The sequence below is a fragment of the Giraffa tippelskirchi genome, chromosome 7 (assembly GCF_054371585.1).
Source record: "Giraffa tippelskirchi isolate mGirTip1 chromosome 7, T2T-mGirTip1v1.2.pri, whole genome shotgun sequence".
In the NCBI taxonomy this organism is placed as follows: domain Eukaryota; kingdom Metazoa; phylum Chordata; class Mammalia; order Artiodactyla; family Giraffidae; genus Giraffa; species Giraffa tippelskirchi.
The window spans coordinates 17,078,750-17,106,684 of NC_137281.1; the positions used below are offsets into that span (position 1 = coordinate 17,078,750).

Consider the following 27,935-nt stretch of genomic DNA (forward strand, 5'->3'; position numbering starts at 1 on the left):
CAGGTGTGAGCAGGTCCTGGAGCAGGGACCCTTCTCATTATCTGACGCAGGATATGTATTCCATCCCACCCCCACCTAACTGATGTGAAAGCTCCAGGCCTTCTGAAAAGACATTTGCCACTCAGATAAGTTAGATGCCTCTTCCACCGTCTTGGATATAAACTCACCCTGCTCTGCAGTGAGTGTACAGGTGTGACAGGACCCATCCAAAGATTTGGTGGAGATGAGTGAGGGGCAGTTGGTCCTCCTGGGACAGACACAATCCGTCTCCTGGCTCTTGCTCAGCTGCACAGAACTCCTGGGGCTGCTGGGGAGACACCTCCATATTGCCCACTGGCCCCTCCCCTCTCCCTGCCTTCCTCCAATCTATAGCATCCTTATCTAATCTGGGGTTAGTAGAAAAGGCAGCATCTGACTGCTCCCAAATCCTTTTCAGTCTGACATCCAAACCTCAGATGGCTGGGAAGGTAACCATCAAAAACCTTGGCTTTTGGTCTCTGATTCTCACATGAGCCTCCCTCTGAGATCATAGGAGCCCCGCCCCGTTTCCCCCTAGGCCAACCTGAGTTCACCTGCAGCTGTGGGATAATCCCCCACTGCAGACACTCCCCTCTTCAAACTCCTGCATCTCCCCCACCTGCTTGGTGATTTCTCCAGAACCTGGGAGCTTGCTGAGCCACTGTGCTTGTGTGCTCAGTTACCTCAGTTGTGTCTGATTCTTTGCAACACTAAGGACTGTAGCCCACTAGGTTCCGCTGTCCATGGGATCCTTCCAGCAATCATACTAGAGTGGGTTGCCCTGCCCTCCTTCTAACCACTGGGAGGCTCACTGGGAGTTTCCTCACTTAGGCACCTGACATCACCTTCCTGATTACCTACCTCCTCCCAAGTCCCTGTGTCTGGGTCACCTTTCTTGGGAACACAAAGCCTCATGGAGTCCTATGTCCATCTGCTTGATCAGGAAAGACAAGAATTCAAGTGAAAGATACCCAGTAAATACAGCAGGTGGAAGGAAGAGGGATACCATAGTTGAAGCTTCAGAGGCATCACAGAGAACAGGAATATCCCTACACAGAGAACAGGAACCTGGTTGGGGGAGGAAAATGCTCTCTGGCCATGTATTTCTCTGTGGACCTTGCAATGAGATATTCTCAATCTGCTGGGAAAAGATGTTTTGAGGATGTACCCTGACCCTAGGCCATAGGAATCCATGGGGGAGTTCAAGCAGAAACACACACTGCTCCATGGATCAAGACCTGGAAACCAGAAAGTCACAGAGAGATAGGCGCAAGATCTGGGTGGCAGGACAGAGGCTGCAAGACTGAGACAAGCTTCCAACAAGGAAAAGGCCAGAATCAGGCCATAGTTGAGGACAGGGCTTGCCCTCATGATTGCAATATGAAGACCTGCAGAGATACATCCACTGCTTCAGTATTACCATCATACCTTGAAGTTTCCTTGAAAATTCTTTTTATATATATTCTATTATATTGAGTATAGTTCCAATGGTATAACATATTTACACTCATCTTTAGGCTGGCCATGCTCATGGAATCAGAACACAGGATACACAGCTGGGGCTTCAGACCCAGGCTTCTGAAGGGGTTCACATGGAAGGGTCAGATGTTCTTTTATGTGCCCCAAGCAGGTACCTGAGGAAGCCACAGAGCTCAGCAGATCCTAAGCAGACAGACAAGATAGATGACAGAAACACATCTTCCACTCGGAAGGACATCATAGAAAACACACACATGGATTCATCATGTCCGTTTCTAGATTACTGTGGTAACAGCAAACTCACTACTTAATAAACAAAGAGGCCCCACAGGTAAAGCCTGCAGAGCTGCACACAGGCCTCTGTATCTGGGCAGCCGGGGAATAGAAACTAGCATGGTCCACACAACACAGCCAGGTGAAGAGGCCCTGCAGATGATAGCAGGACAAGCCCAGATTCACATCATCACTGGTTCTACCACAGAGGCAGCTCTGAGTAAACTTTCAGGGCTGGCACAGTCTCAGGAGCATCTTCCATGATCAATCCGTGAGAGTTTAGTCCATTCTACACTCCTTCAGGACAGGCATGGAGGGAATAATAATAAATCACAGAAATACCTAAACGATTTTGGTCTAGTTGTCCGAGAGAAAAAATTAGAGCAAAGTCCAAGATAACTAAAGAAGTCCCAAATGAAAAGAGACCCTGATGCAACTTGCCTGGTGATCCAGTGGTTAAGAATCTGCCTTCCAATGCAGAGAATGCTGGTGTGACCCCCTGATCAAGGCACTTAGATGCCACTTTCCATGTGATGACAGAGACCTTTGTGCCACAGCTAGAGCAAAGCCTGCCGGCTGCAAGGAAAGATCCTACATCGGTCACAAGAAGACCCCACATCCACTGCATTGGAAGACAGCCTCTTAACCACTGGATCAACAACATTGTAAAGCAATTATCCTCTAATTAAAAATTTAAATTTAATTTAAAAATATTTTTTAAAAACTTCAAAAAGAAGGAGAGAGAAAGACCCTGAGAAGAGGCCAGGAAGAATAAGTCAAGGCAGGATTCAGATTGATGATCCAAGTTCAGAGAGACTTCGCACAACGGGGAGATATGGTGCACAGCTATATGGTTGCAATACAGGCTTACAAAACATTCTACTCCTGAACCATCTGATTGCTTTGGAGTGGAAAATAAAAAATAAAATCGAGCAGAAGGCCAAGATGCCCACTTTCATGGTGTTTTGGAAACAGGGATACAATGTAATGCTGCTGCTGCTAAGTCATTTCAGTCATGTCCGACTCTGTGCGACCCCATAGATGGCAGCCCACCAGGCTCCCCCATCCCTGGGATTCTCCACGCAAGAACACTGGAGTGGGTTGCCATTTCCTTCTCCAATGCATGAAAGTGAAAAGTGAAAGTGAAGTCTCTCAGTCGTGTCCGACTCTTTGCGACCCCATGGACTGCAGCCTACCAGGCTCCTCCGTCCATGGGATTTTCCAGGCAAGAAGAGTACTGGAGTGGGTTGCCATCGCCTTCTCTGATACAGTCTAATAATTGGCATCAAAAATAACAAAGAAGACTTCAGCTAACACTGCATTTAATGAACAAAGGCTGAATTGTTTCTCCTGAGATCAAGGATAAGGGAAAGGCGCCTACTTTTTCTATTTCTCTTCAACATTGGGCTGGAAGCTCTCACAAGTGCAATTAGGCAAGAAATAATGAAAACAAATTACAGTTGGAAGGGAAAAACGCAAACTCTCTTCAGAGTAAATTATAATATACAGAGAAAAACCTAAGGAATCTACAAAAACACCACTAGTACATATAACTGCGTGTGTTAGTCACTTAGAGGTGTCCAACTCTTTGTGACCTCATGGACTAAAGCCTGCCTGCCTCCTCTGTTTTTGGAATTCTCCAGGCAAGAATACTGGAGTGGGTTGCTATTTCCTTGTCTAGGGGACATATAAGTGAGGTTAGCATATTTGTAAAATACAAGTCAATATATAAAACCTCAAGTGTATTCTACATAGAGACAACAAACAATCTGAAATTGAAGTAAAATGTCATTCATAATAGCACCAAAAACAAAATATTTTGCCAGGGAATTAATAAAATATGTGCAAGACCTGTAAAATAGAAACTGTGCAATTTAATGTCTGAGAAAAGTAAAAGTCATAATTAAATAGAGACATGTACTATGCTTACATATTTAAAGACTCAATAATGATAAGATTTAAATTCTATCGATCTTTAGATTCAAGGCAATCCTTATTCACATGCCAGCAGGACGTGTGTAGAAAGTGAGAAACTGATTCAAAAAGGTATACAGAGGATGTCAGGAGGATGGTTTAGTAGGAGATCCTAGTCTCTAAGCCACCAGTGAGAAAAACAACATAGCTCTGAAACAGCTCAGGAGTCCACTAAAGAAGCTGAAGCAAAACAGTAGTGTTGCAGGAAGGGATCCCTTCCAGGGATCAAAGGGGGTTCTTATCTAACACTCAGAAATGAATTGTCCGAGGAGACACACGTGCTGACAAAGGAAGAGACTTTATTGATAAGGGGTGGCAGGGTAGAAAGTAGCAGGGAAAGGTAACCCAAGAGAACTGCTCTGCCACGTGGCTCACAGTCTTGGATTTTATGGTGATTGGATTCGTTTCCAGGTTGTCTTTGGTCAATCATTCTGTCAATGTGTTTCTCGTAACAGTAGCACAAATTAAAATGAGCTAAAGCTATGGAGGAAACCAACAGCCAGCACAACCACTGCATGTGCCCAGCGCTCTCAGCGCAGAAGGTCTCACAGGATTTTACATCTCAGACTCCCAGTGCTGAGTCCCTCCACCCTCCCTAACAGGACCCATGACAGTCAGAGCCTCCCTGGAACTCAGCACAGCCATCGTACATGCAGTAAAGCTAGTCCTGGTCCTGAAGCCAGGCATGTATATGCCACCAGCTCTGTCCTCAGCAACTGAACTTGTGCCTGCGATCCAACCCAGATCCCATCACGGGCCCTGTCCTTGCCACTATGCATATACCGCTGTCCTGTGCATTCACCTACAGACCCACAGCTGAGCATGTGCACACTTCTGGCACTAGCAATCGCCACTATCTGCCCTAGTCCCTCACTGCTGTAACCAGAGTCAATGCTGAGACCACAACAGTTGTGTTTCTGTACACTAAAAATGAAAACTCCAAAAAGGAAATTAAGAAAAGTTAAAAACATAGGAATAGAATGAATCACAGAGGGGAAAGACTTCTACCCTGAAAACTACAAAATACTGAGGAAAAACATAAAAGAAGACACAAAGAAGTAGAACAACATCCCATATTCATCAGTTGGAAGACTAATGTTTTAAAGATACCCATACCACCCAAAATGATATAAACAGTCAATGAAGTCCCCGAGTAAATCCAAAGGCATTCTTTACAGAACTAGAAAAATGGTCATAAAAATCATATGCAACCACAAAGGACTCTGAATAGCTAAAACAGCCTTGAGAAAGAAAAACAAACCTGGAGACACCACTCCTCCTCATTTCAAAGCATATTACAAAGTTGCAGTCATTAAAATAGTATGATACCGACATGTGGACTCATAGACCACAGGAACATAATAGAGAGCCCAGAAAACACACACACATACACACACGCAGTCAATTGATCTTTGACAAGGTTTGCAGGAATACAAAATGGAGAAAGATGGTCTCTTCCGTAAATGGTGTGGGAACCACCAGATATAGAGAAGGAAAAGAATGGAATTGGATTCTTATCTTCCACCACACCCACAAAACATTTCAAAGTAGATTAAACCCTGATACATGATGCCTAAAAATGTAAAATTACTAGAAGGAACTATAGGGAGAAAACGGTATGACATGAGTTTTGGTATTAATTTCATGGATATTAAATCCAAAGCACAGCAATGAAAAAGAAGACAAGTGGACAATGTTAAAAAAAAAAAAGGCTTCCAAATAGCAAAGGAAATCATCAAAAGAGTAAAAGAGTATAGTTCCCACCTATACAATGGGAACATATTTTCGAACCACATATCTGCTAAAGAGTTAGTATCCAAAATAAACAAGGGTTCCTACAGGAGTCTTCTCAGGGGATGCTAGTGGTAAAGAACCCGCCTGCCAATGCAGGAAAGATAATGAGACTTGGGTTCGATAGCTGGGTAGGGAAGATCCTCTAGAGGGGAGGGCATGGCAACCCACTCCACTATTCTTCCCTGGAGAATCCCATGGACAGAAGAGCCAGGCACGTTGCCATCTATAGGGTCTCAAATATTCCAACACAACTGAAGAAACTTAGCTTGCAAGCACATGTACCAACATCTCCATATATAAACACAAATATCTTAATTAAAAATAAGCATTGGACCTGAACCGGCAATTGTCCCAAGATAAAAAAAACACCCAACAGGTATATAAAAGGTGCTCAATATCAATAATTATCAGGGAACTACAAAGCAAAACCACACTGAGATATCACTATCACTTTATGCTTATTATAAAGGCCATTTAAAACAAAATACTCAAGTACTGGCATGGATGTTGAGAAATTGAGAATGGAAGCTGGTACTACCATTAAAGATTACAGCATGGGGTGTCCTCAAAATCCAAAAAATACAATTGCCATATGATCCACCAAACCTACTTCTGGGTCTTTATCTTAAAGAATTAAAATCAAGATCTCAAACAGATATTGCAATCCCAGGTTCACTGTAGCATTATTCACAAGGGCAAAGACAACGGGATAAGCCAAATATCCAACAACAGATATATACCTCTAGAAAATGTGATATATACACAAATATACATAGTGGAATGTTGTTCAGTCTTTAAAAAGAAAAAAAATCTTACTATATGCAACAAAATGGATAAAACTTAAGGACATTATTGCATGTAAACTAAGCCAGTCACAGAAAGACAATTTCTGCACGATTCCACTCATATGAGGAAATATCTAAGGCAGGTAGTTAAACCCAGGAATTCCCTGGTTGTACAGTGGTTGGGACTCTATTTCTCATTGCTGAGGGCCCAGATTCAATCCGTGGTCAGGGAACTAAGAACTCACAGGCTACATGGGTTGACCAAAAGATTAAAAAATCTTTGAAGTATTTTTTATTTTAAGAAGTATTTGAATCCATAGACACAGAAAGAGGAATGGTGGTTACCAGGGGTAGACAGTCCTTGTGTTTGTTGTTCAGTCGCTCAGTCATGTCCAGCTCTTTGCGACCCATGGACTGCAGAATGCCAGGCTTTCCTGTTCTTCACTATCTCTTGCAGTTTGCTCAAATTCATGTCCGTTGAGTCGGTGATGCCACCCAACCATTTCATCCTCCATCGCTCCCTCTTTCAGCTGAGAGAGTCAATTTCTAGGCAGGTTGATAAGAAGTCCGGGGGTCCCCAAGGAGAGAGAAGTCTGGAATTCTCAAAGAGGAGGAAAGGACAAACGTTTTTTCCCCTCTACATTCCTTAGTCTTAGTCACATAAAACGTTTTTATCTTTAAGCCTCAAACTGATGATTACACAACAAACAACTCAGTTTAAACTCTGTACTAAGGATTATATAACAATGTATCCTGCTTGAGGACAGTTTCTCCTTCCTGAAAATCTTCTGGCTAATCCTGTTATTTTAAAATGTAAATTATGGGAGTGGGTCTAGCAAGATCTTTACAACTTCCAGACATTCTTTTGATTCATTGTAATAGCTAATTAAAAAGTATCTAACTCCCCTGCTAACACTAGCGAAGGGGGCACTCTTTCTGGTTCCTTCTGATGTCTATGTCAGCAGCTTTCTCTATCTCTTTTATACTTTAATAAAACTTTATTACACAAACGCTCTGAGTGATCAAGCCTCATCTCTGGCCCCGGATTGAATTCTTCTCCTCCGGAGGCCAAGAATCCCGGCGTCTTTTGTGGTTCGGCAATAACCTTTCATCTTGGGGGCTCATCCAGGATTCTTCAGGACAAGTACGGATGCTTGGATACTAGTTCTTTGTTCTCCTAGTGAACACGTTTTATGCTGTACTTTACTAACTCTACAGTGTGCTTGTGTGAATGAATGACACGCCCTGAAGGAAGCAAATGAGGAGCCTTGCTTTGAGGTTCCGTGGTGACCTCATAGGGCTTATGGCAGAAACCTGTTGGGGGTTTATACCGACCTGCCAATGCCAAGAGGCACCCAATGTCTCCTTCGGGGACGGACAAGAAATGGGCAAAGTGTGTGGACCGAACTCTCCTTTCTCAGTCAAACTTTCCGGTCTCTTTGACTATTTCATAACTTCTTGGGAATTGGAACTACTAACCTGTCAGATCAAAGACTTTCATGGGACTTATGATCTATGCTGTTACTGTGTATTGTTACTTAGGTCCCAAACTTGTATTGGTAGGCAGGAAGTGCCTAGCCTTGCTAGGAGTCGAAAGTTCAGAAGCTAGATGGAGCTCTAGCTCCAAGAGCATCTCTGAGGTTAATGAGTACAATGAGTTTCTTTCTTTGGTAAGGTAGCTCAATGGCAACCCGCTCCAGTACTCTTGCCTGGAAAATCCCACGGACAGAGGAGCCTGGTAGGCTGCAGTCCATGGGGTCGCGAAGAGTCGGACATGACTGAAGCGACTTAGCAGCAGCAGCAATGGACTAGAGGAGGCTTTCCAGTGGCTTTTGTCCCAACTCCTTAGATATTCTTTCTGTGGAATCTGTGGGAATGAAATGGAAGGACTGGCCCTTATTAGGACAAAAATCACTTTTTCCTCACTGGCCAGCCCTTCACCATCTCTTTTGCTACCGCTTATACTGGTGTGGTGACACTTGGAAGGAACATCTCAGTTTTATATTCGTACCGGTCTTATTGTGGTCAGGATTATACTCAGGGTCGTGCACAGGCACTCAGGTGACAAATGTTGCCCCTAGTGGTCTTGGGAGGCATTCCGGAAGGTTACTCCGATTGCACCCCGGGTGGCATCAGAGGCAAGCAAGGTTTTAATGGTGAGGAACTGGACATCAGTCTGGGATGCCATCAGGTCTACCCCTGGTGCATCTCCACCTCGGCTCAGTGGTAGAACCAGGAGGGACGTGTATGGTGCCTGTGTTGGTAAGGGACAGACTAAGTCCAACCAGGGAAGGAAAGCTTTGGTGGAAAGTCTGTCAACATCCCCATCTAGAGCAAGGAGGGACACCTCTGGTAGAAAGATAGAGCTGGTCTCTTTTCTCTCTCTTACAGATGGGAGCTAACAATTCCAGCCTCACTCCTTTGAAATGTATCCTGAAAAACTGGGATAGAGCTGATCCCCAGAGCTTAAAGAAGACATGCCTGATCTTCCTATGTGATACTGCATGGCCATGATATCCATTGGAGGACGGCGAATGGTGGCCGGTTGGAGGGTCTCTTAATTATAATACTGTTTTATAATTAGACCAGTTCTATAGAAAACAAGGGAAATGAGTAGAAGTAGCATATTTGTTACCCTTTTTCTCTCTGCGAGATATGCCAGACTTATGTCCTAAGGGTATAGATTTGGGTGTGAGACCTTCAGCTCCCTCCTGTCCTCCTACTTTGCCCCCGTACCTGGGGCTCCAAACAGCATACTGAAAGTCTGGGAACGCCCCCCTCCCCCAGGAAGGGTTGCCTTGGTCTCAGTAAAAACCCAAACTGAGATTCAGATAGCCCAAGTAGAGGTCCAAACAACCCCTGTCTCAGTACAACCTCAGACTACTCTGGTTTCAACAGAAACTCAGACAATCAAAGTAAGAGAAGCTCAGACAGCAAAAACCGAGGGTGAAATACGGGATGAGATGGAGGACAGGAAACAGAGAGACAAAGAAAAGCAGGTTTCTCCAATCTATCCCTGGGATCATATGTGCAGAGCAGCCAGAGAGGCTGAGGAAGAGCCACACAAGCTGTTGCCTCTTAATGAAGCACCCACCAGGAGACATAATCAGTCTATGAGAGTTAATAAGCCCTTTTCTTATCAAGAAATACAGAGAGTCAAGGAGGATTTGGGAGACTATTTAGAGGATCCAAAAAGTACATTGAAGCCTTTACAGTACTAACTGCTTTATGATCTTACTTGGAAGGATGTGATGTATATCTTGGGACAAACGCTGACTTCTGGCTCAAAAACTCGAGTTTTGGGGAAAGCTGTTTCTTATGGAGATGAATGGCTTGGTAATGAAGCAGCAGGAAAGAGAGAGGACGAGATAGCCAGCCTCCCCACTGGGAATCAGGCGGTCCCAACTATAGAACCAGATTGGGACTATAACATGCCTAAAGGAAGATGGGATCAGAGTCATTTTGTCAGATGTATTCTTGAAGGACTCAGGCAAGTGCATGCTAAGACTTTAAACTATGCCAAATTGGCAAACATAGAACAGGAGGAGAAGGAAGCTCCTGGTAAATTCCTAGATAGACTGAGAGTGAAGGAGGAAATTGACAGAACAGGCTCCATCTTGAAAGCAGGATTCCATCCTGGGCTGGACTGTGGACTTTGAGCTATACGCCCAGTATCTATGGAAACAACATACCAACTAGAAAACCAGATCCCCGGAAGAGCCCAGGGCTTGTACCTAGACTCTCCATTGCCTAAAAGAATATTCTAATTATCTGTGTAACTGAATAGAATCATAAATTCTATTATGCTTATTGTGGTATGACCACAGGCCTATTGATAATTGTCCACTGTTAACTACCTAGGCTTAAGGCATATGAATCACGGGTTAACTTTGATTGTATCTTTCTTTTCCTTTGTTCAGACTAGTTTCAGGGAATTTGGGGAGGTGGGTTTGGACACCTACACTTAGGGTATATAAGGTTTTCACAAAAACTGGTCAGGGTCCTTAGCTAAGAGGGGACCTTGGGCCTTGGGCCTGCCAGGGTAATAAACTGCACTCCACTATGCATTGTCCTTCTGAGTGAGTTTCTTTCCTGGAATGCGTGGCTACAAAATTTGGTGCATTGGCCAGGAAACTCCTCACTTTGAGGAGACAAGTCCCATTTGGGACTACTCTGAGGCCTTGCAGCTCAAATCTTCTAGAGGGGGAAAGGTGCCTCGCCCTTCTGGAAGGATTCTGCTTCTCAGTGCCTGGACCTTTCACGTTAGCAGGTAGTGGATGGCAGCAGGGAAACTGAGCGCCCAGGTGAGGAGGAACCCACCCGGCAGGATGGAAGAGGGGGCCTGATCACCCCCCTGGGAGGGACTAGAAGGGATACGGACCCGCAGGAGCCTGAAATAGGCAAGTGGAGGCGATTGCTTTGTACACAGGTTGACAAGCGTGTTAGGGCTTTGGAAGGAAATTTGTGAATGTCATTTAGGAGGTGGTGTTCACCCCGTCTTGGGGAAAATTATTACCAAGCAATAGCCACGGGATTGTTAGGAGAAACTTGGTCTTGGGTGCTCACATTCTGCCCTCCCCAAGGAGGTGTCCCATCTACTGTGAAATTCTTGACCCCCTCAGAATTGTCAGACTAGAAGCAGGGGGATACATAAGTGAGTACGAATTGGCTTTTCCTGAGATGGCCTGGGACGTGGGATATTTAACCCATCTGTGTTTTCATCCACACCCGATCAAGCCCACCAAGTCAGAATGGACTTTAAAAGTAGAGGGAGAAACACTCTTGGACCACGTGGTGTTCTGGTTTGGTTGTGCCAACTGGCAGGTGAAGACACACCGATCCCCCTTCTCCCTCTGGGATCTGGCAGGTAAGGTTCTTCTCATCTCAATTAGGAAGGAGGTGGAGTGGCAATATAAGTGTATCATTGAGTGGAAATATCAGAAGTACATAGGGTACCAAGAACTTTGTAGACAGAATGAAAAGAAAAAGTAGAAGAAGGTCCAAGAAGGTAAGCAAGATGGGAGGAAATTAATCTAAGGCAACTGTATTGGAGTGTATGATTAAAAATTTAAAGAAGGGATTTGGAGGAGACTATGGGATGAAGATGACACCTAACCGCCTCTACATACTCTGTGAGGTCAAATGGCCCCCTATGGGAGTAGGATGGCCACCAGAGGACACCATGAACTTAAAAATAGTGGAAGCAGTCTATAAGGTAGTCACAGGAGAGCCAGGACACCCGGTTCAATATCCATATATTGACTCATGGCTAGGGTTAGCTCAAGACCCTCGTCCTTGGACGAGGTTCTGTATCCAGCAGGGAAAGGAAAAAATATTAATGGCACAAAAATTGACTGATGATAAAAAATAAATTCTACAGGATTTGGACGGGGATGACCTGCCCCCTCCCCCATACTGGATGATGACACGCCCGCCGCCCAGTGCTCCACCAGGACCAGAGGCTGCCTTAATGCCCTATCCAGGGCCAAGTGAAGTTCCTGCAGCAGCCACTGCTCTTCTGCCAGCTCTCCCAGAGATTGTAGAGTCACCGTTTTGGCCAGCTCCGATTCCAGCGATGGAGACCTCTGATTAATGCTCCCAGGATTCCACCTCAGCCAGACCTCCCAGGTTGTATCCACCTCTCCTGGTGAGTGCTGATGGGAAGGGGGAAGAAAACACAGGAATAGAGGCTGTGCTCTGCCAAGGAACAGGGAGAAAGAACCCCACTACAGATGCCCCTCAGAGAGCTATAACAGCCTCCGGTTCAGGACGCATGTGGGCACTACCATAGACCCCCTGTAGCCTATTATTACCAGCCATTTTCCTCTACGGATATATTAAACTGGAAGAGACACACTCCACCATACTCAGGCGAGCCACAAGCCATGATTAGGCTAACAGAGACTATTTTTCGAACCCACGGCTTTTCAAATGAGTCAGCTCTTCGCATAAGGTGGCCAAAGTATTGGAGTTTCTTCTTCAACATCAGTCCTTCCAATGAATACCCAGGACTGATCTCCTTTAGGATGGACTGGTTGGATCTCCTTGCAGTCCAAGGGACTCTCAAGAGTCTTCTCCAACACCACAGTTCAAAAGCATCAATTCTTCAGCCCTCAGCTTTCTTTATAGTCCAAATCTCACATCCATACATGACCACTGGAAAAACCATAGCTTTGTTGACAAAGTGGTCTCTGCTTTTTAATATGCTATCTAGGTTGATCATAACTTTACTTTCAAGGAGTAAGTGTCTTTTTTTTTTTTAATAAATTTATTTATTTTAGTTGGGGGCTAATTACTGTACAATATTGTAGTGGTTTTTGCCATACGTTGACATGAATCAGTCATGGGTTTACATGTGTTCCCCATCCTAAACACCCCTTCCACCTCCCTCCCCATCCCATCCCTCTGGGTCATCCCATTGCCCCAGCCCTGAGCATTTGTCTCATGCACTGAACCTGGAATGGTGTTCTGTTTCACATATGATACTATACATGTTACATGTTTCAATGCTATTCTCCCAGAATGTCCCAACCTCACCTTCTCCTAATTTCATGGCTGCAATGACCATCTGCAGTGATTGTGGAGCCTCCAAAAATGAAGTCAGCCACTGTTTCCACTGTTTCCCCATCTATTTGCCATGAAGTGATGGGACTGGATGTCATGATCTTAGTTTTCTGAATGTTGAGTTTTAAGCCAACTTTTTCCCTCTCCTCTTTCACTTTCATCAAGAAGCCCTTTAGTTCTTCTTCACTTTCTGCCAGAAGGTTGTGTTATCTGCATATCTGAGGTTATTGATATTTCTCCTGCAATCTTGATTCCAGTTTGTGCTTCCTCCAGCCTAGCATTTCTCATGATGTACTCTGCATATAAGTTAAATAAGCAGGGTGACAATATACAGCCTTGACGTACTCCTTTTCCTATTTGGAACCAGTCTATTGTTCCATGTCCAGTTCTAACTGTTGCTTCCTGACCTGCATACAGGTTTCTCAAGAGCCAGGTGGTCTGGTATTCCCATCTCTTTCAACATTTTCCACAGTTTATTGTGATCCACACAGTCAAAGGCTTTGGCATAGTCAATAAAGCAGAAATAGATGTTTTTATGGAACTCTCTTGCTTTTTCGATGATCCAGCAGATGTTGACAATTTGATCCCTGGTTCCTCTGCCTTTTCCAAAACCAGCTTGAACATCTGGAAGTTCACGATTCGCATAATGCTGAAGCCTGGCTTGGAGAATTTTGAGCATTACTTTACTAGTGTGTGAGATCAGGAAGCAACAGTTAGAACTGGACGTGGAACAACAGACTGGTTCCAAATAGGGAAAGGAGTACGTCAAGGCTGTATATTGTAACCATGCTTATTTAACTTATATGCAGAGTACATCATGAGAAACGCTGGGCTGGAAGAAGCACAAGCTGGAATCAAGATTGCTGGAAGAAATATCAATAACCTCAGATATGCCAATGAAACCACCCTTCTGGCAGAAAGTGAGGAAGAACTAAAGGATCTCTTGATGAAAGTGAAAGAGGAGAGTGAAAAAGTTGGCTTAAAGCTCAACATTCAGAAAACTAAGATCATGGTATCTGGTCCAAACACTTCATGGAAAATAGATGAACAAACAGTGGAAACAGTGGCAGACTTCATTTTGTGGGGCTCCAAAATCACTGCAGATGGTAACTGCAGTCATGAAATTAAAAGACGGTTACTTTTTGGAAGAAAAGTTATGACCAACCTAGACAGCATAGTAAAAAGCAGAGACATTACTTTGCCAACAAAGGTCTGTCTGGTCAAAAATATGGTTTTTCCAGTAGTCATGAATGGATGTGATAGTTGGACTATAAAGAAAGCTGAGAGCCGAAGAATTGATGCTTTTGAGCTGTGGTGTTGGAGAAGACTCTTGAGAGTCCCTTGGACTGCAAGGAGATCCAACCAGTCCATCCTAAAGGAGATCAGTCCTGAATGTTCATTGGAAAGACTGATGCTGAAGAGGAAACTCCAATACTTTGGCCACCTGATGCGAAGAGCTGACTCATTGGAAAAGATCCTGATGCTGGGAAAGATTGAGGGCAGGAGGAGAAGGGGACGACAGAGGATGAGATGGTTGGATGGCATCACCGACTCAATGGACATGGGTTTGAGTAAACTCCAGAAATTGGTGATGGACAGGGAGGCCTGCCGTGCTGCAGTCCATGGGGTCACAAAGAGTCAGACACGACTGAGCAACTGAACTGAATTGAACTGAACTGAACTGAACTGATATATTGTCCTAAAGAAGTAGCTGTTACGCACTGCATAGGGCACAGCAGGAATGGGAGTAAAGTAGCCGAGGGTAATCGGCTGGCTGACAGTCAAGCCAGAAAGGTGGCACTTAACAAACCCCTTCACTGCAGACGCCTTTGACCTGGACAAGTCCTGTGGAACAGGAAAAACTACAATATATTGAGGAGAAATTAGAAAGAAAACGAGAAAAGAGGAGCAAAATTCCTGAAAAAGGATGGCTACAGTCTGAGGATGAGTGATTAATCATTCCTAAAAAAGTTCAACAGAAAAGGTTTAATGGTTTACACCAGAGTTTTCATTTAGGTGTTGAGAGTACTTACCAGATGGCTTCTCGCTTCTTTGAAGGCAAAAATGTAATAAAAATTTTAAAGAACATTATCAAAAGATTTGAGGTTTGTCAGAAAAAAATAACCCAAAGACTGAAAAGCTACCAAAATCTGGGTTACAATGAAGTGGAAAATATACTGGAGAGGACTAGGAAATTGATTTTACTCATATGGCAAAAGCAAATGGATATTCTTCCTTACAAGTTTGGGTGGATACCTTTACTGGATGGACTGAGGCTTTCCCCTGTCATAGTGAACAGGCTAGGAAGGTTAAAAAATTTTAATCCATGAAATTTTCCCAGGTTTGGGCTGTTGTGGATCCTTCAGAGTGACAATGGTTCCACCTTTAAAGCTGCTGTAACAGTTCAGTTCACTTCAGTCGCTCAGTCATGTTCGACTCTTTGAAACCCCATGGACTGCAGCACACCAGGCTTCCCTATCCACCACCAACTCCCGGAGTTTATTCAAACTCATATCCACTGAGTCAGTGATGCCAACCAACCATCTCATTCTCTGTCGTCCCCTTCTCCTCCTGCCTTCAATCTTTCCCAGCATCAGGGTCTTCTCCAGTCAGTTCTTTGCATCAGGTGGCCAAAGTATTGGAGTTTCAGCTTCAGCATAAGTCCTTCCAATGAATAATCAGGACTGATTTCCTTTAGGATGGACTGGTTGGATCTCCTTGCAGTCCAAGGGACTCTCAAGAGTCTTCTCCAACACCACAGCTCAAAAGCATCAATTCTTCGGCGCTCAGCTTTCTTTATAGTCCAAATATCACATCCATTCATGACTACTGGAAAAATGATAGCTTTGACCAGAGGGATCTTTGTTGGCAAAGTAATGTCTCTGTTTTTTACTATGCTGTCTAGGTTGGTCATAACTTTTATTCCAAGGAGCAAGCATCTTTTAATTTCCTGGCTGCACTCACCATATGCAGTGAATTTGGAGCCCCCAAAGATAAAGTCAGCCACTGTTTCCACTGTTTCCCCATCTATTTGCCAGAAGTGATGGGACCAGATGCTATGATCTTAGTTTTCTGAATGTTGAGCTTTAAGCCAATTTTTTCACTCACTTCTTTCACTTTCATCAAGAGGCTCTTTAGTTCTTCACTTTTTGCCGTAAGGGTGATGTTATCTGCATATCTGAAGTTATTGGTATTGCTCCTGGCAATCTTGATTCCATCCTGTGCTTCATCCAGGCCAGCAGTTCTCATGATGTACTCTGCATATAAGTTAAATAACCAGGGTGAAAATATACAGCCTTGATGTACTCCTTTCCCGATTTGGAACCAGTCTATTGTTCCATGTCTGTTGCTTCTTGACCTGCATACAGATTTCTCAAGAGGCAGGTCAGGTGGTCTGGTATTCCCTTCTCTTTCAGAATTTTCCAGCATTTTTTTGTGATCTACACAGTCAAAGGCTTTGGCATAATCAATAAAGTTGAAGTAGTTGGTTTTCTGGAACTCTCTTGCTCTTTCTATGATCCAGCGGATGTTGGCAATTTCATCTCTGGTTCCTCTGTCTTTTCTAAAACCAGCTTGAACATCTGGAAGTTCACGGTTCACATATTGCTTAAGCCTGGCTTGGAGAATTTTGAGCATTACTTTACTAGCATGTGAGATGAGTGCAATTGTGCGGTAGTTTGAGCATTCTTTGGCATTGCCTTTCTTTGGGATTGGAACGAAAACTGACCTTTTCCAGTCCTGTGGCCACTGCTGAGTTTTCCAAATTTGCTGGCATATCGAGTGCAGCACTTTCACAGCATCATCTTTCAGGATTTGAAACAGCTCAACTGGAATTCCATCACCTCCACTAGCTTTGTTCGTAGTGATGCTTTCTAAGGCCCACTTGACTTCACATTCCAGGATGTCTGGCTCTAGATGAGTGATCACACCATCGTGATTATCTGGGTCGTGAAGATCTTTTTTGTACAGTTCTTCTGTGTATTCTTGCCACCTCTTCTTAATATCTTCTGCTTCTGTTAGGTCCATACCATTTCTGTCCTTTATCGAGCCTATCTTTACATGAAATGTTCCTTTGGTATCTCTAATTTTCTTGAAGAGATCTCTAGTCTTTCCCATTCTGTTGTTTTCCTCTATTTCTTTGCATTGATCGCTGAGGAAGGCTTTCTCATCTCTCCTTGCTATTCTTTGGAACTCTGCATTCAGATGGGAATTTCTTTCCTTTTCTCCTTTGCTTTTCGCTTCTCTTCTCTTCCCACCTATCTGTAAGGCCTCCTCAGACAGCCATTTTGCTTTTTTGCATTTCTTTTCCATGGGGATTGTCTTGATCCCTGTCTCCTGTACAATGTCACGAACCTCTGTCCATAGTTCATCAGGCACTCTGTCTATCAGATCTAGTCCCTTAAATCTATTTGTCACTTCTACTGTATACTCATAAGGGATTTGATCTAGGTCATACCTGAATAGATTAGTGGTTTTCCCTACTTTCTTCAATTTAAGTCTGAATTTGGCAATAAGCAGTTCATGATCTGAGCAACAGTCTGCTCCTGGTCTTGTTTTTGCTGACTGTATAGAGCTTCTCCATCTTTGGCTGCAAAGAATATAATCAATCTGATTTCGGTGTTGACCATCTGGTGATGTCCACGTGTAGAGTCTTCTCTTGTGTTGTTGGAAGAGGGTGTTTGCTATTACCAGTGCGTTCTCGTGGCAACACTCTATTAGCCTTTGCCCTGCTTCATTCTGTACTCCAAGGCCAAATTTGCCTGTTATGCCAGGTGTTTCTTGACTTCCTACTTTTGCATTCCAGTCCCCTATAATGAAAAGGACATCTTTTTTGGGTGTTAGTTCTAGAAGGTCTTATAGGTCTTCATAGAACCGTTCAACTTCAGCTTCTTTGGTGTTACTAGTCGGGGCATAGACTTGGATTACTGTGATATTGAATGGTTTGCCTTGGAAACGAACAGCGATCATTCTATCGTTTTTGAGATTGCATCCAAGTACTGCCTTTCAGACTTTTTTGTTGACCGTGAGGGCTACTCCATTTCTTCTAAGGGATTCTTGCCCACAGTAGTAGATATAATGGTCATCTGAGTTAAATTCACCCATTCCAGTCCATCTTAGTTTGCTGATTCCTAGAATGTCGACGTTCACTCTTGCCATCTCCTGTTTGACCACTTCCAATTTGCCTTGATTCATGGACCTAACATTCCAGGTTCCTATGCAATATTGCTCTTTACAGCATCGGACTTTGCTTCTATCACCAGTCACATCCACAGCTGGGTATCGTTTTTGCTTTGGCTCCATCCCATCATTCTTTCTGGATTTATTTCTCCACTGATCTCCAGTAGCACATTGGGCACTTACTGACCTGGGGAGTTCATCTTTCAGTGTCCTATCTTTTTGTCTTTTCATACTGTTCATGGGGTTTACTTCAAATTCCGTGATGTCGGGCATCATTCCATGATGTCTAACGATGATCACACCATCATGGTTATCTGGGTCATGAAGATCTTTTTCATATTCTTCTTCTGTGTATTCTTGCTAACTCTTCTTAAAACCACCATTTGACCCAGCAATCCCACTCCTCGACATATACCCTGGGGAAACCAAAATTGAAAAAGACACGTGTATCCCATTGTTCACTGTAGCACTACTTACAATAGCTAGAACATGGAAACAACTTAGATGTCCATTGACATGGACATGTCATGATATGGATAAACATGGACATGTCAAATGAATGGATAAAGAAGTTGTGGCACATAAACACAATGGAATGTTACTCAGAGATAAAAAGGAATGCATTTTAGTCAGTTCTAATGAGGTGGATGAACCTAGAGCCTATTGTACAGTGTGAACTAAGTCAGAAAGAGAAAGATAAATATTGTATACTAATGCAGAAATGGTATGGACCCAACAGAAGCAGAAGATATTAAGAAGAGCTGGCAAGAATACACAGAAGAACTGTACAAAAAAGATCTTCACGACCCAGATAATCACGATGGTGTGATCACTCATCTAGAGCCAGACATCCTGGAATGTGAAGTCAAGTGGGCCTTAGAAAGCATCACTACGAACAAAGCTAGTGGAGGTGATGGAATTCCAGTTGAGCTGTTTCAAATCCTGAAAGATGATGCTGTGAAAGTGCTGCACTCGATATGCCAGCAAATTTGGAAAACTCAGCAGTGGCCACAGGACTGGAAAAGGTCAGTTTTCGTTCCAATCCCAAAGAAAGGCAATGCCAAAGAATGCTCAAACTACCGCACAATTGCACTCATCTCACATGCTAGTAAAGTAATGCTCAAAATTCTCCAAGCCAGGCTTAAGCAATACGTGAACCGTGAACTTCCAGATGTTCAAGCTGGTTTTAGAAAAGGCAGAGGAACCAGAGATCAAATTGCCAATATCCGCTGGATCATCGAAAAAGCAAGAGAGTTCCATAAAAACATCTATTTCTGCTTCATTGACTATGCCAAAGCCTTTGACTGTGTGGATCACAATAAACTGTGGAAAATTCTGAAAGAGATGGGAATACCAGACCATCTGACCTGTCTCTTGAGAAACCTGTATGCAGGTCAGGAAGCAACAGTTGGAACTGGACATGGAACAACAGACTGGTTCCAAATAGGAAAAGGAGTACGTCAAGGCTGCATATTGTCACCCTGCTTATTTAACTTATATGCAGAGTACATCATGAGAAATGCTGGCCTGGAAGAAACACAAGCTGGAATCAAGATTGCTGGGAGAAATATCAATAACCTCAGATATGCGGATGACACCACCCTTATGGCAGAGAGTGAAGAAGAACTAAAGAGCCTCTTGATTAAGGTGAAGGAGGAGAGTGAAAAAGTCGGCTTAAAGCTCAACGTTCAGAAAACTAAGATCATGGCATCTGGTCCCATCACTTCATGGGAAATAGATGGGGAAACAGTGGAAACAGTGTCAGACTTTACTTTTTTGGGCTCCAGAATCACTGCTGATGGTGACTGCAGCCATGAAATTAAAAGACGCTTACTCCTTGGAAGGAAGGTTATGGCCAACCTAGATAGCATGTTTAAAAGCAGAGACATTACTTTGCCAACAAAAGTCCATCTAGTCAAGGCTATGGTTTTTCCAGTGGTCATGTATGGATGTGAGAGTTGGACGGTGAAGAAAGCTGAGTGCCGCAGAATTGATGCTTTTGAACTGTGGTGTTGGAGAAGACTCTTGAGAGTCCCTTGGACTGCAAGGAGATCCAATCAATCCATCCTAAAAGAGATCAATCCTGGGTGTTCATTGGAAGGTCTGATGTTGAAGCTGAAGCTTCAATACTTTGGCCACTTCATGCGAAGGGTTGACTCATTGGAAAGACCCTAATGCTGGGTAGGATTGGGGGCGGGAGGAGAAGGGGACGACAGAGGATGAGATGGTTGGATGGCATCACCGACTCGATGAACATGGGTTTGGGTAGACCCCGGGAGTTGGTGATGGACAGAGAGGCCTGGTGTGCTGCAATTCATGGGGTCGCAGAGAGTTGGACACGACTGAGCGACTGAACTGAACTGATATATATTGTCTACAAGAGACCCACCTCAAAACAAGGGACACACACAGACTGAAAGTGAAGGGCTGGAAAAAGATATTTCATGCAAATAGAGACCAAAAGAAAGCAGGAGTAGCAATACTCACATCAGATAAAATAGACTTTAAAATAAAGGCTGTGAAAAGAGACTAAGAAGGACACTGCAAAATGATCAAAGGATCAATCCAAGAAGAAGATATAACAATTATAAATAAATATGCACTCAACATAGGAGCACCACAATATGTAAGGCAAATGCTAACAAGTATGAAAGGGGAAATTAACAGTAACACAATAATAGTGGGAGACTTTAATACCCAACTCACACCTATGAATAGATCAACTAAACAGAAAATTAGCAAGGAAACACAAACTTTAAGTGATACAATGGACCAGTGAGACCTAATTGATATCTATAGGACATTTCACCCCAAAACAATGAATTTCCACCTTCTTCTCAAGTGCACATGGAAAATTCTCCAGGATAGATCACATCCTGGGCCATAAATCTAGCCTTGGTAAATTCAAAAAAAATTGAAATCATACCAAGCGTCTTTTCTGACCACAATGCAGTAAGATTAGATATCACACACAGGAGAAAAACTATTAAAGATTCCAACATATGGAGGCTGAAAAACATGCTTCTGAATAACCAACAAATCACAGAAGAAGTCAAAATATGCATGGAAACGAATGCAAATGAAAACACAATAACCCAAAACCTATGGGACACTGTAAAAGCAATGCTAAGGGGAAGGTTCATAGGAATACAGGCGTACCTCAAGAAACAAGAAAAAAATCAAATAAATAACCTAACTCTACACCTAAAGCAACTAGAGAAGGAAGAAATGAAGAACCCCAGAGTTGGTAGAAGGAAAGAAATCACAAAAATCAGGGCAGAAATAAATGCAAAAGAAACAAAAGAGACCATAGCAAAAATCAACAAAGCTAAAAGCTGGTTCTTTGAGAAGATACATAAAATTAATAATCCATTAGCCAGACTCATCAAGAAACAAAGGGAGAAGAAGCAAATCAACAAAATTAGAAATGAAAATGGAGAAATCACAACAGACAACACACAAATACAAAGGATCATAAGAGACTACTATCACCAACTATATGCCAGTAAAATGGACAACTTGGAAGAAATGGACAAATTCTTAGAAAAGTGTAACTTTCCAAAACTGAACCAAGAAGAAATAGAAAATCTTAACAGATCCATCACAAGGACTGAAATCGAAACTGTAATCAGAAATCTTCCAGCAAACAAAAGCCCAGGACCAGACGGCTTCACAGCTGAATTCTACCAAAAATTTAGAGAAGAGCTAACACCTATCCTACTCAAACTCTTCCAGAAAATTGCATAGGAAGGTAAACTGCCAAACTCATTCTAGAAAATAAATAAATTTTTAAAAATTAAAAAAAAAGTGACATATATAAGAAAGAAGAGATGCAAAGAGAATGATCTTTGATACAGGATATAACCTGGAAGACCTGGGAAGTATCTTCCAGTAAAGCAGGAGAAAAACAAGAAACTGTGATGTCATGAAAGTTAAACTGAAAGAGTGGGGAGAGGGGTGGAGAAGAAATAAGCTGTGACAAATGAATAATCAAACACTAGAATTATGGCAATTAAATCATTATTCCACATAAATCCACAGAAAAAGGCTCTGCAGATCCATCTAGATTGTTTTAATGTTAACTCATTTTTCTCAATGCCATTTTTAAAGAGACCCATTCCTTCTTCAAGATTCAATAAACTGTTATTATTATATCTTAAACTAATTTTGACTCTATGTATGGGTTTTCTCTTCTCTCGGTATGACCATGTATCTATTCTCCACTAAAACTGGACAATTTATGGAGACTTTTATTTTTGTTGCAAAAATGTGGTGAGAAAAATCCTCTGGATAGTTTCTATTTATCTCAATTTTTTGGTTGACTTCAAAAATTTAGTTTCTGGGAGTAAACATTAAGTTAATCCTCATGAGAACAAAGGTTAATTTAGATGGATTTGGGAAGGGTTGACATTGCTATGATGTCAGTTTATCTCATACAAGGATTTAGCCCTTAATTTGTTCAGTTTTTATCTTGTACATTTCAAAAAAATTTTAGACCTCTTTAGTAAGACTTGAGGGCTTGTGGCTCATACAAGGTAAACAATCTCCCTGCAGTGTGGGAGATCTGGATTTGATTCCTGGGTTGGGAAGATCCCCCAGAGAAGGGAACAGCTACCCATTCCAGTATTCTTGTCTGGAGAATTTCATGGATAGAGGAGACTGGCAGGCTACATGTGGTCGGAAAGAGTCAGACACAACTGCACGATTTTCACTTTCACTTTCACAGTATGACCTGAACACTTAATACTAACTCCGGCAGAGCGTCCAGCACTTGGTAGATGTAAATCAAGGTGTAGGAAGAGCAAACAGTGAATTTAAATGCCTAATTTAAGCAGTATGTCAAAGAAGATCCAGGCCCCAACCCTTGGCTGCTTAGCATCAAGTCCCAAGTTCAGCTCCTGGTATGTGACCTTAGTACATCTGCCTGGCCAGAAGGTAGAGAGATTTTTATCAGTTATGCCACTCTTTCTGTGGGTCATACTGAGAGTAGCTGGACAATGACCTAGACCCTAAGAAACTGGAATAAAACCTACTCCCATCCTGGTAGCTTCACAAATCTCCTATTGTAATGCAACTACCTATTTCATGCTTTTACAAGTAGGTTGGAGGGTTCAGGACATGTGCCCCATATGGCACATCCTTCAATTCACACTTCATAGCATGAGCTGCTTCCACAGAAACAACATTCTCACTGGGGTAGTTTCTTCCATACACTTCCTTCTTTCTGGTCCAACACTTCATGGAGGTCCTGGTCCCCATGGCAGGACCAACAACAGCAGCGGCACTTAGTGTCCCTGAAGAAATGTCAGGCTAGAAGTAGAAAATGTCAAATGCCATGAGAAGGAAGAGGGGACCTGTGATGACCCTCTCAGGTCATCTCAGGAGTCACCCTTCAATAACCAGAGGGATATTTGAAGGACTGGGAGTTCTGCCACTGTGCTGAAGGCCAGAGTAAGAGATATGCTATCTATGTCCACAAACAACAATTTTACCCTTCCAAGCTATTGGCTATAATCTTCTTATAAACTATGTTACTGGCTTAATCCTGACACACAATTCCCATTTAGCAGATGACAAAATGACTTGAAAAAGTTAAACAAACTTGCCCAAGTTTCCACAGCTTGCCAGGGACAGGACCTAGGTTTATTTTGTTCTGTCTGACCCTGGTCCCCATGCTCTCAATGATCACATGTGTCACTTCTCAGCATCTCCCAAGACCTCCTGCCTCACGTCCTCCCCAGAGCACACACACACTTGGCACACTGAGCAATGCTGCAGTGATTTTATTAGAGTCAGCCTCATAGAGACTACATCAGGTGGGACAGGTATTTGGATTCCAGCTTCAGTTGAGGAGAACAGGGCAGGAAGCTTGAGTGCACACTGGCATCCCTGGCAAAGATCATCTCACCAAAGATGTCACACTGAGAAGTAATCCTGAAACAGTGTTCACCACTGTGGACACTCTATAGCCGGAGCAATCCTCATCGAAAATGATGGAACTCTGGGAGGGAATAGGAGGAGAAAAGACAGGACCTGAGCCCACAGCCAGGCTCTCCTGTCTCCCCAGGATTACCTCACACCTCACCCTCAGGGATTCAGCCCCATCCCCAGCAAGAACCTCTGCCCACAGACCCGGCACTGGACAGGAGGCTGCCAGCAGGCACCAGGGGGAGGATGGCTCCCTAACAGCCCAAGCACAGGTGTCAGGAGGGAGACAGAGCCACCAACCATGCCAGGGAGGGGAGGAGATAACAAGGGTCAGCAGGGCACAGCCGGGACTAGTCCTGAGGGAGGAGCAAGGGGCTGGTGTCTGGGTTTGGGTCACATCTCCTGCACCTGAGCCTCTTCTGTCAGGTGTGCTGGGTGGACTAATGTGCATGCAGGAGTCATAAACAAACCCATGTGTCCTGTGTGCTCATATTAGTGCAGGAAACTGTTTGCAGAAAACCTCTCATTTTGCTGCTAAGTTGCTTCAGTCATGTCCGACTCTGTGCGACCCCATAGACAGCAGCCCACCAGCCTCCGCCGTCCCTAGGATTCTCCAGGCAAGAGTACTGGAGTGGGATGCCATTGCCTTCTCCATCTCATTTTGAACAATCAACAATTTGAGGGAAATGTGTTGAGAAAGACTATTCACAATCTCCAGTATTACTTGACAAGAACAAAAAAGGAAAGATGGTTCTTTGGGAGATACACTGCTTGCTCAGGTGAGCAGTCACAGATATCTAGAATCCTTCTCAGGAGCCTCAGGCACCAAAACACCACAGTGAAGATTCTGGCTTGTAGACACGGAGATCATGTGAGTGGAAATGGGGCTCTGAGCCACAGCAATGGCCATCAGAGTTGGAACAAGTGGTGACGAGACCACAGGCCAGAAACTTCATAAAGCCAGGGAGTCCTATGCTGGAAAGAGACTCTAAAGCCAGGGGCTCCTTTTCAATATTCCTAAAGTAGAGCTGACAAGACTCTTACATGTGTGTGAGCTGAATGCTTCCTTTCCTGCCAAACATTAAAATTCTGCTCCTCCAATATTAGCTCCTCTCACTGAGGGAAAAAAAATCACATGACTGAAGACACTTGGCCTACTGCATTGATACTACAATCCTATTCTGTGTGTGAGCTGACTGGCATGATATGGGCATATTCAGTAACAAGAGGCTGGATGTGCAGATGGACTGCACTTGCATATTACAGGTGTTGTAGGGTGAAGCAAAGGGTTTATGTGCTTCTTTGCTTATAGCTCTTGTCTGTCACATATCCCATGACTGTATCATCTATTCCCATGTGGCATGCTGCACTATGCATGTGAGTGGGCAAGGCAGGGTAGGGGATGAAGAGAATAAATTACCACAAGTTCTAGAATGAAAAGCTTGGCATGAAATCCCTCCTCATTGAAGCAATCCTGGAGTTTTCCTACAGCTTCCTTTTCCTCATCAGTAGCATCAACCAAATCGAACGTTGAGTTCAACAATGTTTTGCTTCCAAGAAACAGTGCACCAACCGCTCCATAAAACACTGGGCAGGCTTCCACTGAAAGCACAGACAGAAAGCACCTTATCAAGAGGATTACCAGAATAGGAGGTTCCTGTTTCTCACCACTTGATAGAACTCACATCCAAAGCTTCCAGACTCACCTCTCACAGAGACAAGCCCTCTCCCAGGACTGCTTATATTTCAGACAGAAAACCTCCCAGCAGAAGGGAGCAGTAAGAGGGGGTAGGCCTGGAGACCCCTCTGCCCTTGACCACTGCCCCGGGCATACCAGTCTGCTTCCTCCCTTCCAGTGAGCACCACTACCCCCAAACTAACTATCCCCCAGTGTGTGCACAGCTAATGACCCTTCCAACTCCACACCACCCCCTCCATTCAAAGACTGAAAGCCTCAAGGAGTTTGTGCAGGACTCTTGGGCACTGATCTGCCACCTGCCCTCGGAATTTGTCCCTAGAAGCAGCTTGGACAGGACTGGGAAGGATGCAGTGAGATGGCACTGGTCAAGGATCAGGAGGACCATCTGGACCCTCCTTCCTACCCTCATGCATCTCAAAGGTCAGCTCTCTGGTCACCAGCAAGGCCAGCACAAGCAGTGCTCCCTTCATCGTGGCGGTGGCTGGACTGCTCTGCTCAGGGCAGGGTTTCTGTCACTTTATAAACCCTAGCTCCCTGAACTCAGGCCAAACCCCTCTCAGGAGGAGCACAGGCCTGTGGCCAGGCACCTGGAACATGTGGTTCCCTTGTCCTTGGAGTGTTTACTGTGGGAAGCCCTTCCCTCTCTAAGAGCAGAGCTTCTGGAGAACATGTGGGGGTATCTTTGCCAAAGACCAAATGGAGCTGATGAAACCATGTATAAGCCCCTGTGTCCTTGTCTTTTGAAGTAAAATGCTGACTCAAGAGTTAATGACTGGGAAATGTGAAGACATAGAAACAAAGAATAGCTGTTGGGCTGGGGAACTGGTAACAATTTAGACTGTAATTCTGCAACATAGCAGAATCGCCAAACTCCAAGTTTCCTAAAACACACAAAGGCCTGTCACACATTCCTAAGTTGTTTTTACAGAAAGTAGACCTCCAGATGAAATCTGCTGACCACAAGAACATAGACCCTAAACTGGCTGAAACCAAAATGTTGATGATGCTTGAAAATTCACCTTGATGCCAACCCATCCAAGAACTGTTCACCAGCTGATCATGCCCTGCCCCTTGAACACTATAAAACTCACTACCTGCTCCAAGGTGGTTCACATGGTCTTCAGGACATTAGCCCACTGTGTCCACCTTTGCCTGGCAAAGCAAAAAAAAAGCTACTCTTTTCTACTTCACCCAAAACGCTGTTTCTGTGTTTCTATTCAGCACCAGAGAACAGAGGCTGTGATTATGGCAACACTGACATTTCTAAGTGATTCCATTTGGAGCCAAGCCCTCTGTTGTCCCAGCCCCAACGATCACCTGTTTTCCTGATCAACCTCCCCCCAACCTATCCTGGTTCCAAGGGCAGCATTCTCCCAAACTGAGCAGGTAGAATCACAAAAGAGCCAAGGACAGATCTACACCACTGTCAGGTAGAAAAAAGGTCATCCAGAATCTTTCCTTTTTCCCCAAGGTTAAGTCCTAGAGATAAGAATGCACATAAAATTGTGCATTGGGGCCTTACTGAAGCCCTCGAATATCTTAACATCTTCAGTCTCTACACTGGGCCGCAAGCAATGGTGGACAACCAACCTTGGGCTCCAAAATATTCCCAACAAGGGACTCATAGGACTTATGGCCATATAGGTTTTCGCTGGGCTTCTAATTCTGTTAATTTCACACCATGCTACCAGTATTTCTCAAACCCTTAAGAGAAGAAAGTTCCTGGGCACATTCTTGACCCCTGGTGGTCTAGCCTTTCCCTTTCTGGCTGTCTCATCCTCTTCCATCAGTGAACCTGATCTCAAGAGGTACCTGAATTGCACAGTTTATCCAGAAACATCAGTGAGCAGCCGTGGGGTTGTAAGGTTTGTCTCCTGCATCAGAGACTCTGAGGTCCACAGTCCTACAGGCCACTGGGGATGGGGGTTCTAAGGCCAAGAATGCTGAGTTCACCAGAGGCAGCACTCGGTGTGTGAAAACTCTGTCAAGAGTCAAACTCAAATTTTCACATTAGGAGAGCAGTTTGTTTGCACAAATACAATGAAATAGACCTTGGAACTCTAAAAGAAAGTCTGAGAAGTTCTTACTGCCAAATTGGAAAAGGTTTGACGGACAATATAAATAACAGAGTATTGGATGATAACCCAAAGTATACCATAATATATGTGAGTCCACACTAATATGTGTGAGTCCACACTAATAAAATAAATGATTAAGTAAATAAATAGGAACTTCCCTGGTGT

At 43.7% G+C, this 27,935-nt stretch overlaps 2 protein-coding genes across 3 annotated transcripts in view; both read right to left on the reverse strand.

The window, feature by feature from the left end:
• Positions 1-27,935, reverse strand: part of LOC145515802 (uncharacterized) — a 230,318-nt gene that overhangs the window by 41,120 nt on the left and 161,263 nt on the right. The gene's annotated exons all lie outside the window — the stretch shown is intronic.
• LOC145515804 (androgen-binding protein homolog) lies at positions 23,834-26,162 on the reverse strand. The gene is made up of 3 exons (XM_081517156.1): positions 26,096-26,162; positions 25,414-25,589; positions 23,834-24,066 (listed from the first exon to the last, which is right to left on the reverse strand). Exons 1-3 carry the CDS (start codon positions 26,160-26,162, stop codon positions 23,965-23,967), a joined length of 345 nt encoding a protein of 114 aa, XP_081373282.1. The 3' UTR covers positions 23,834-23,964.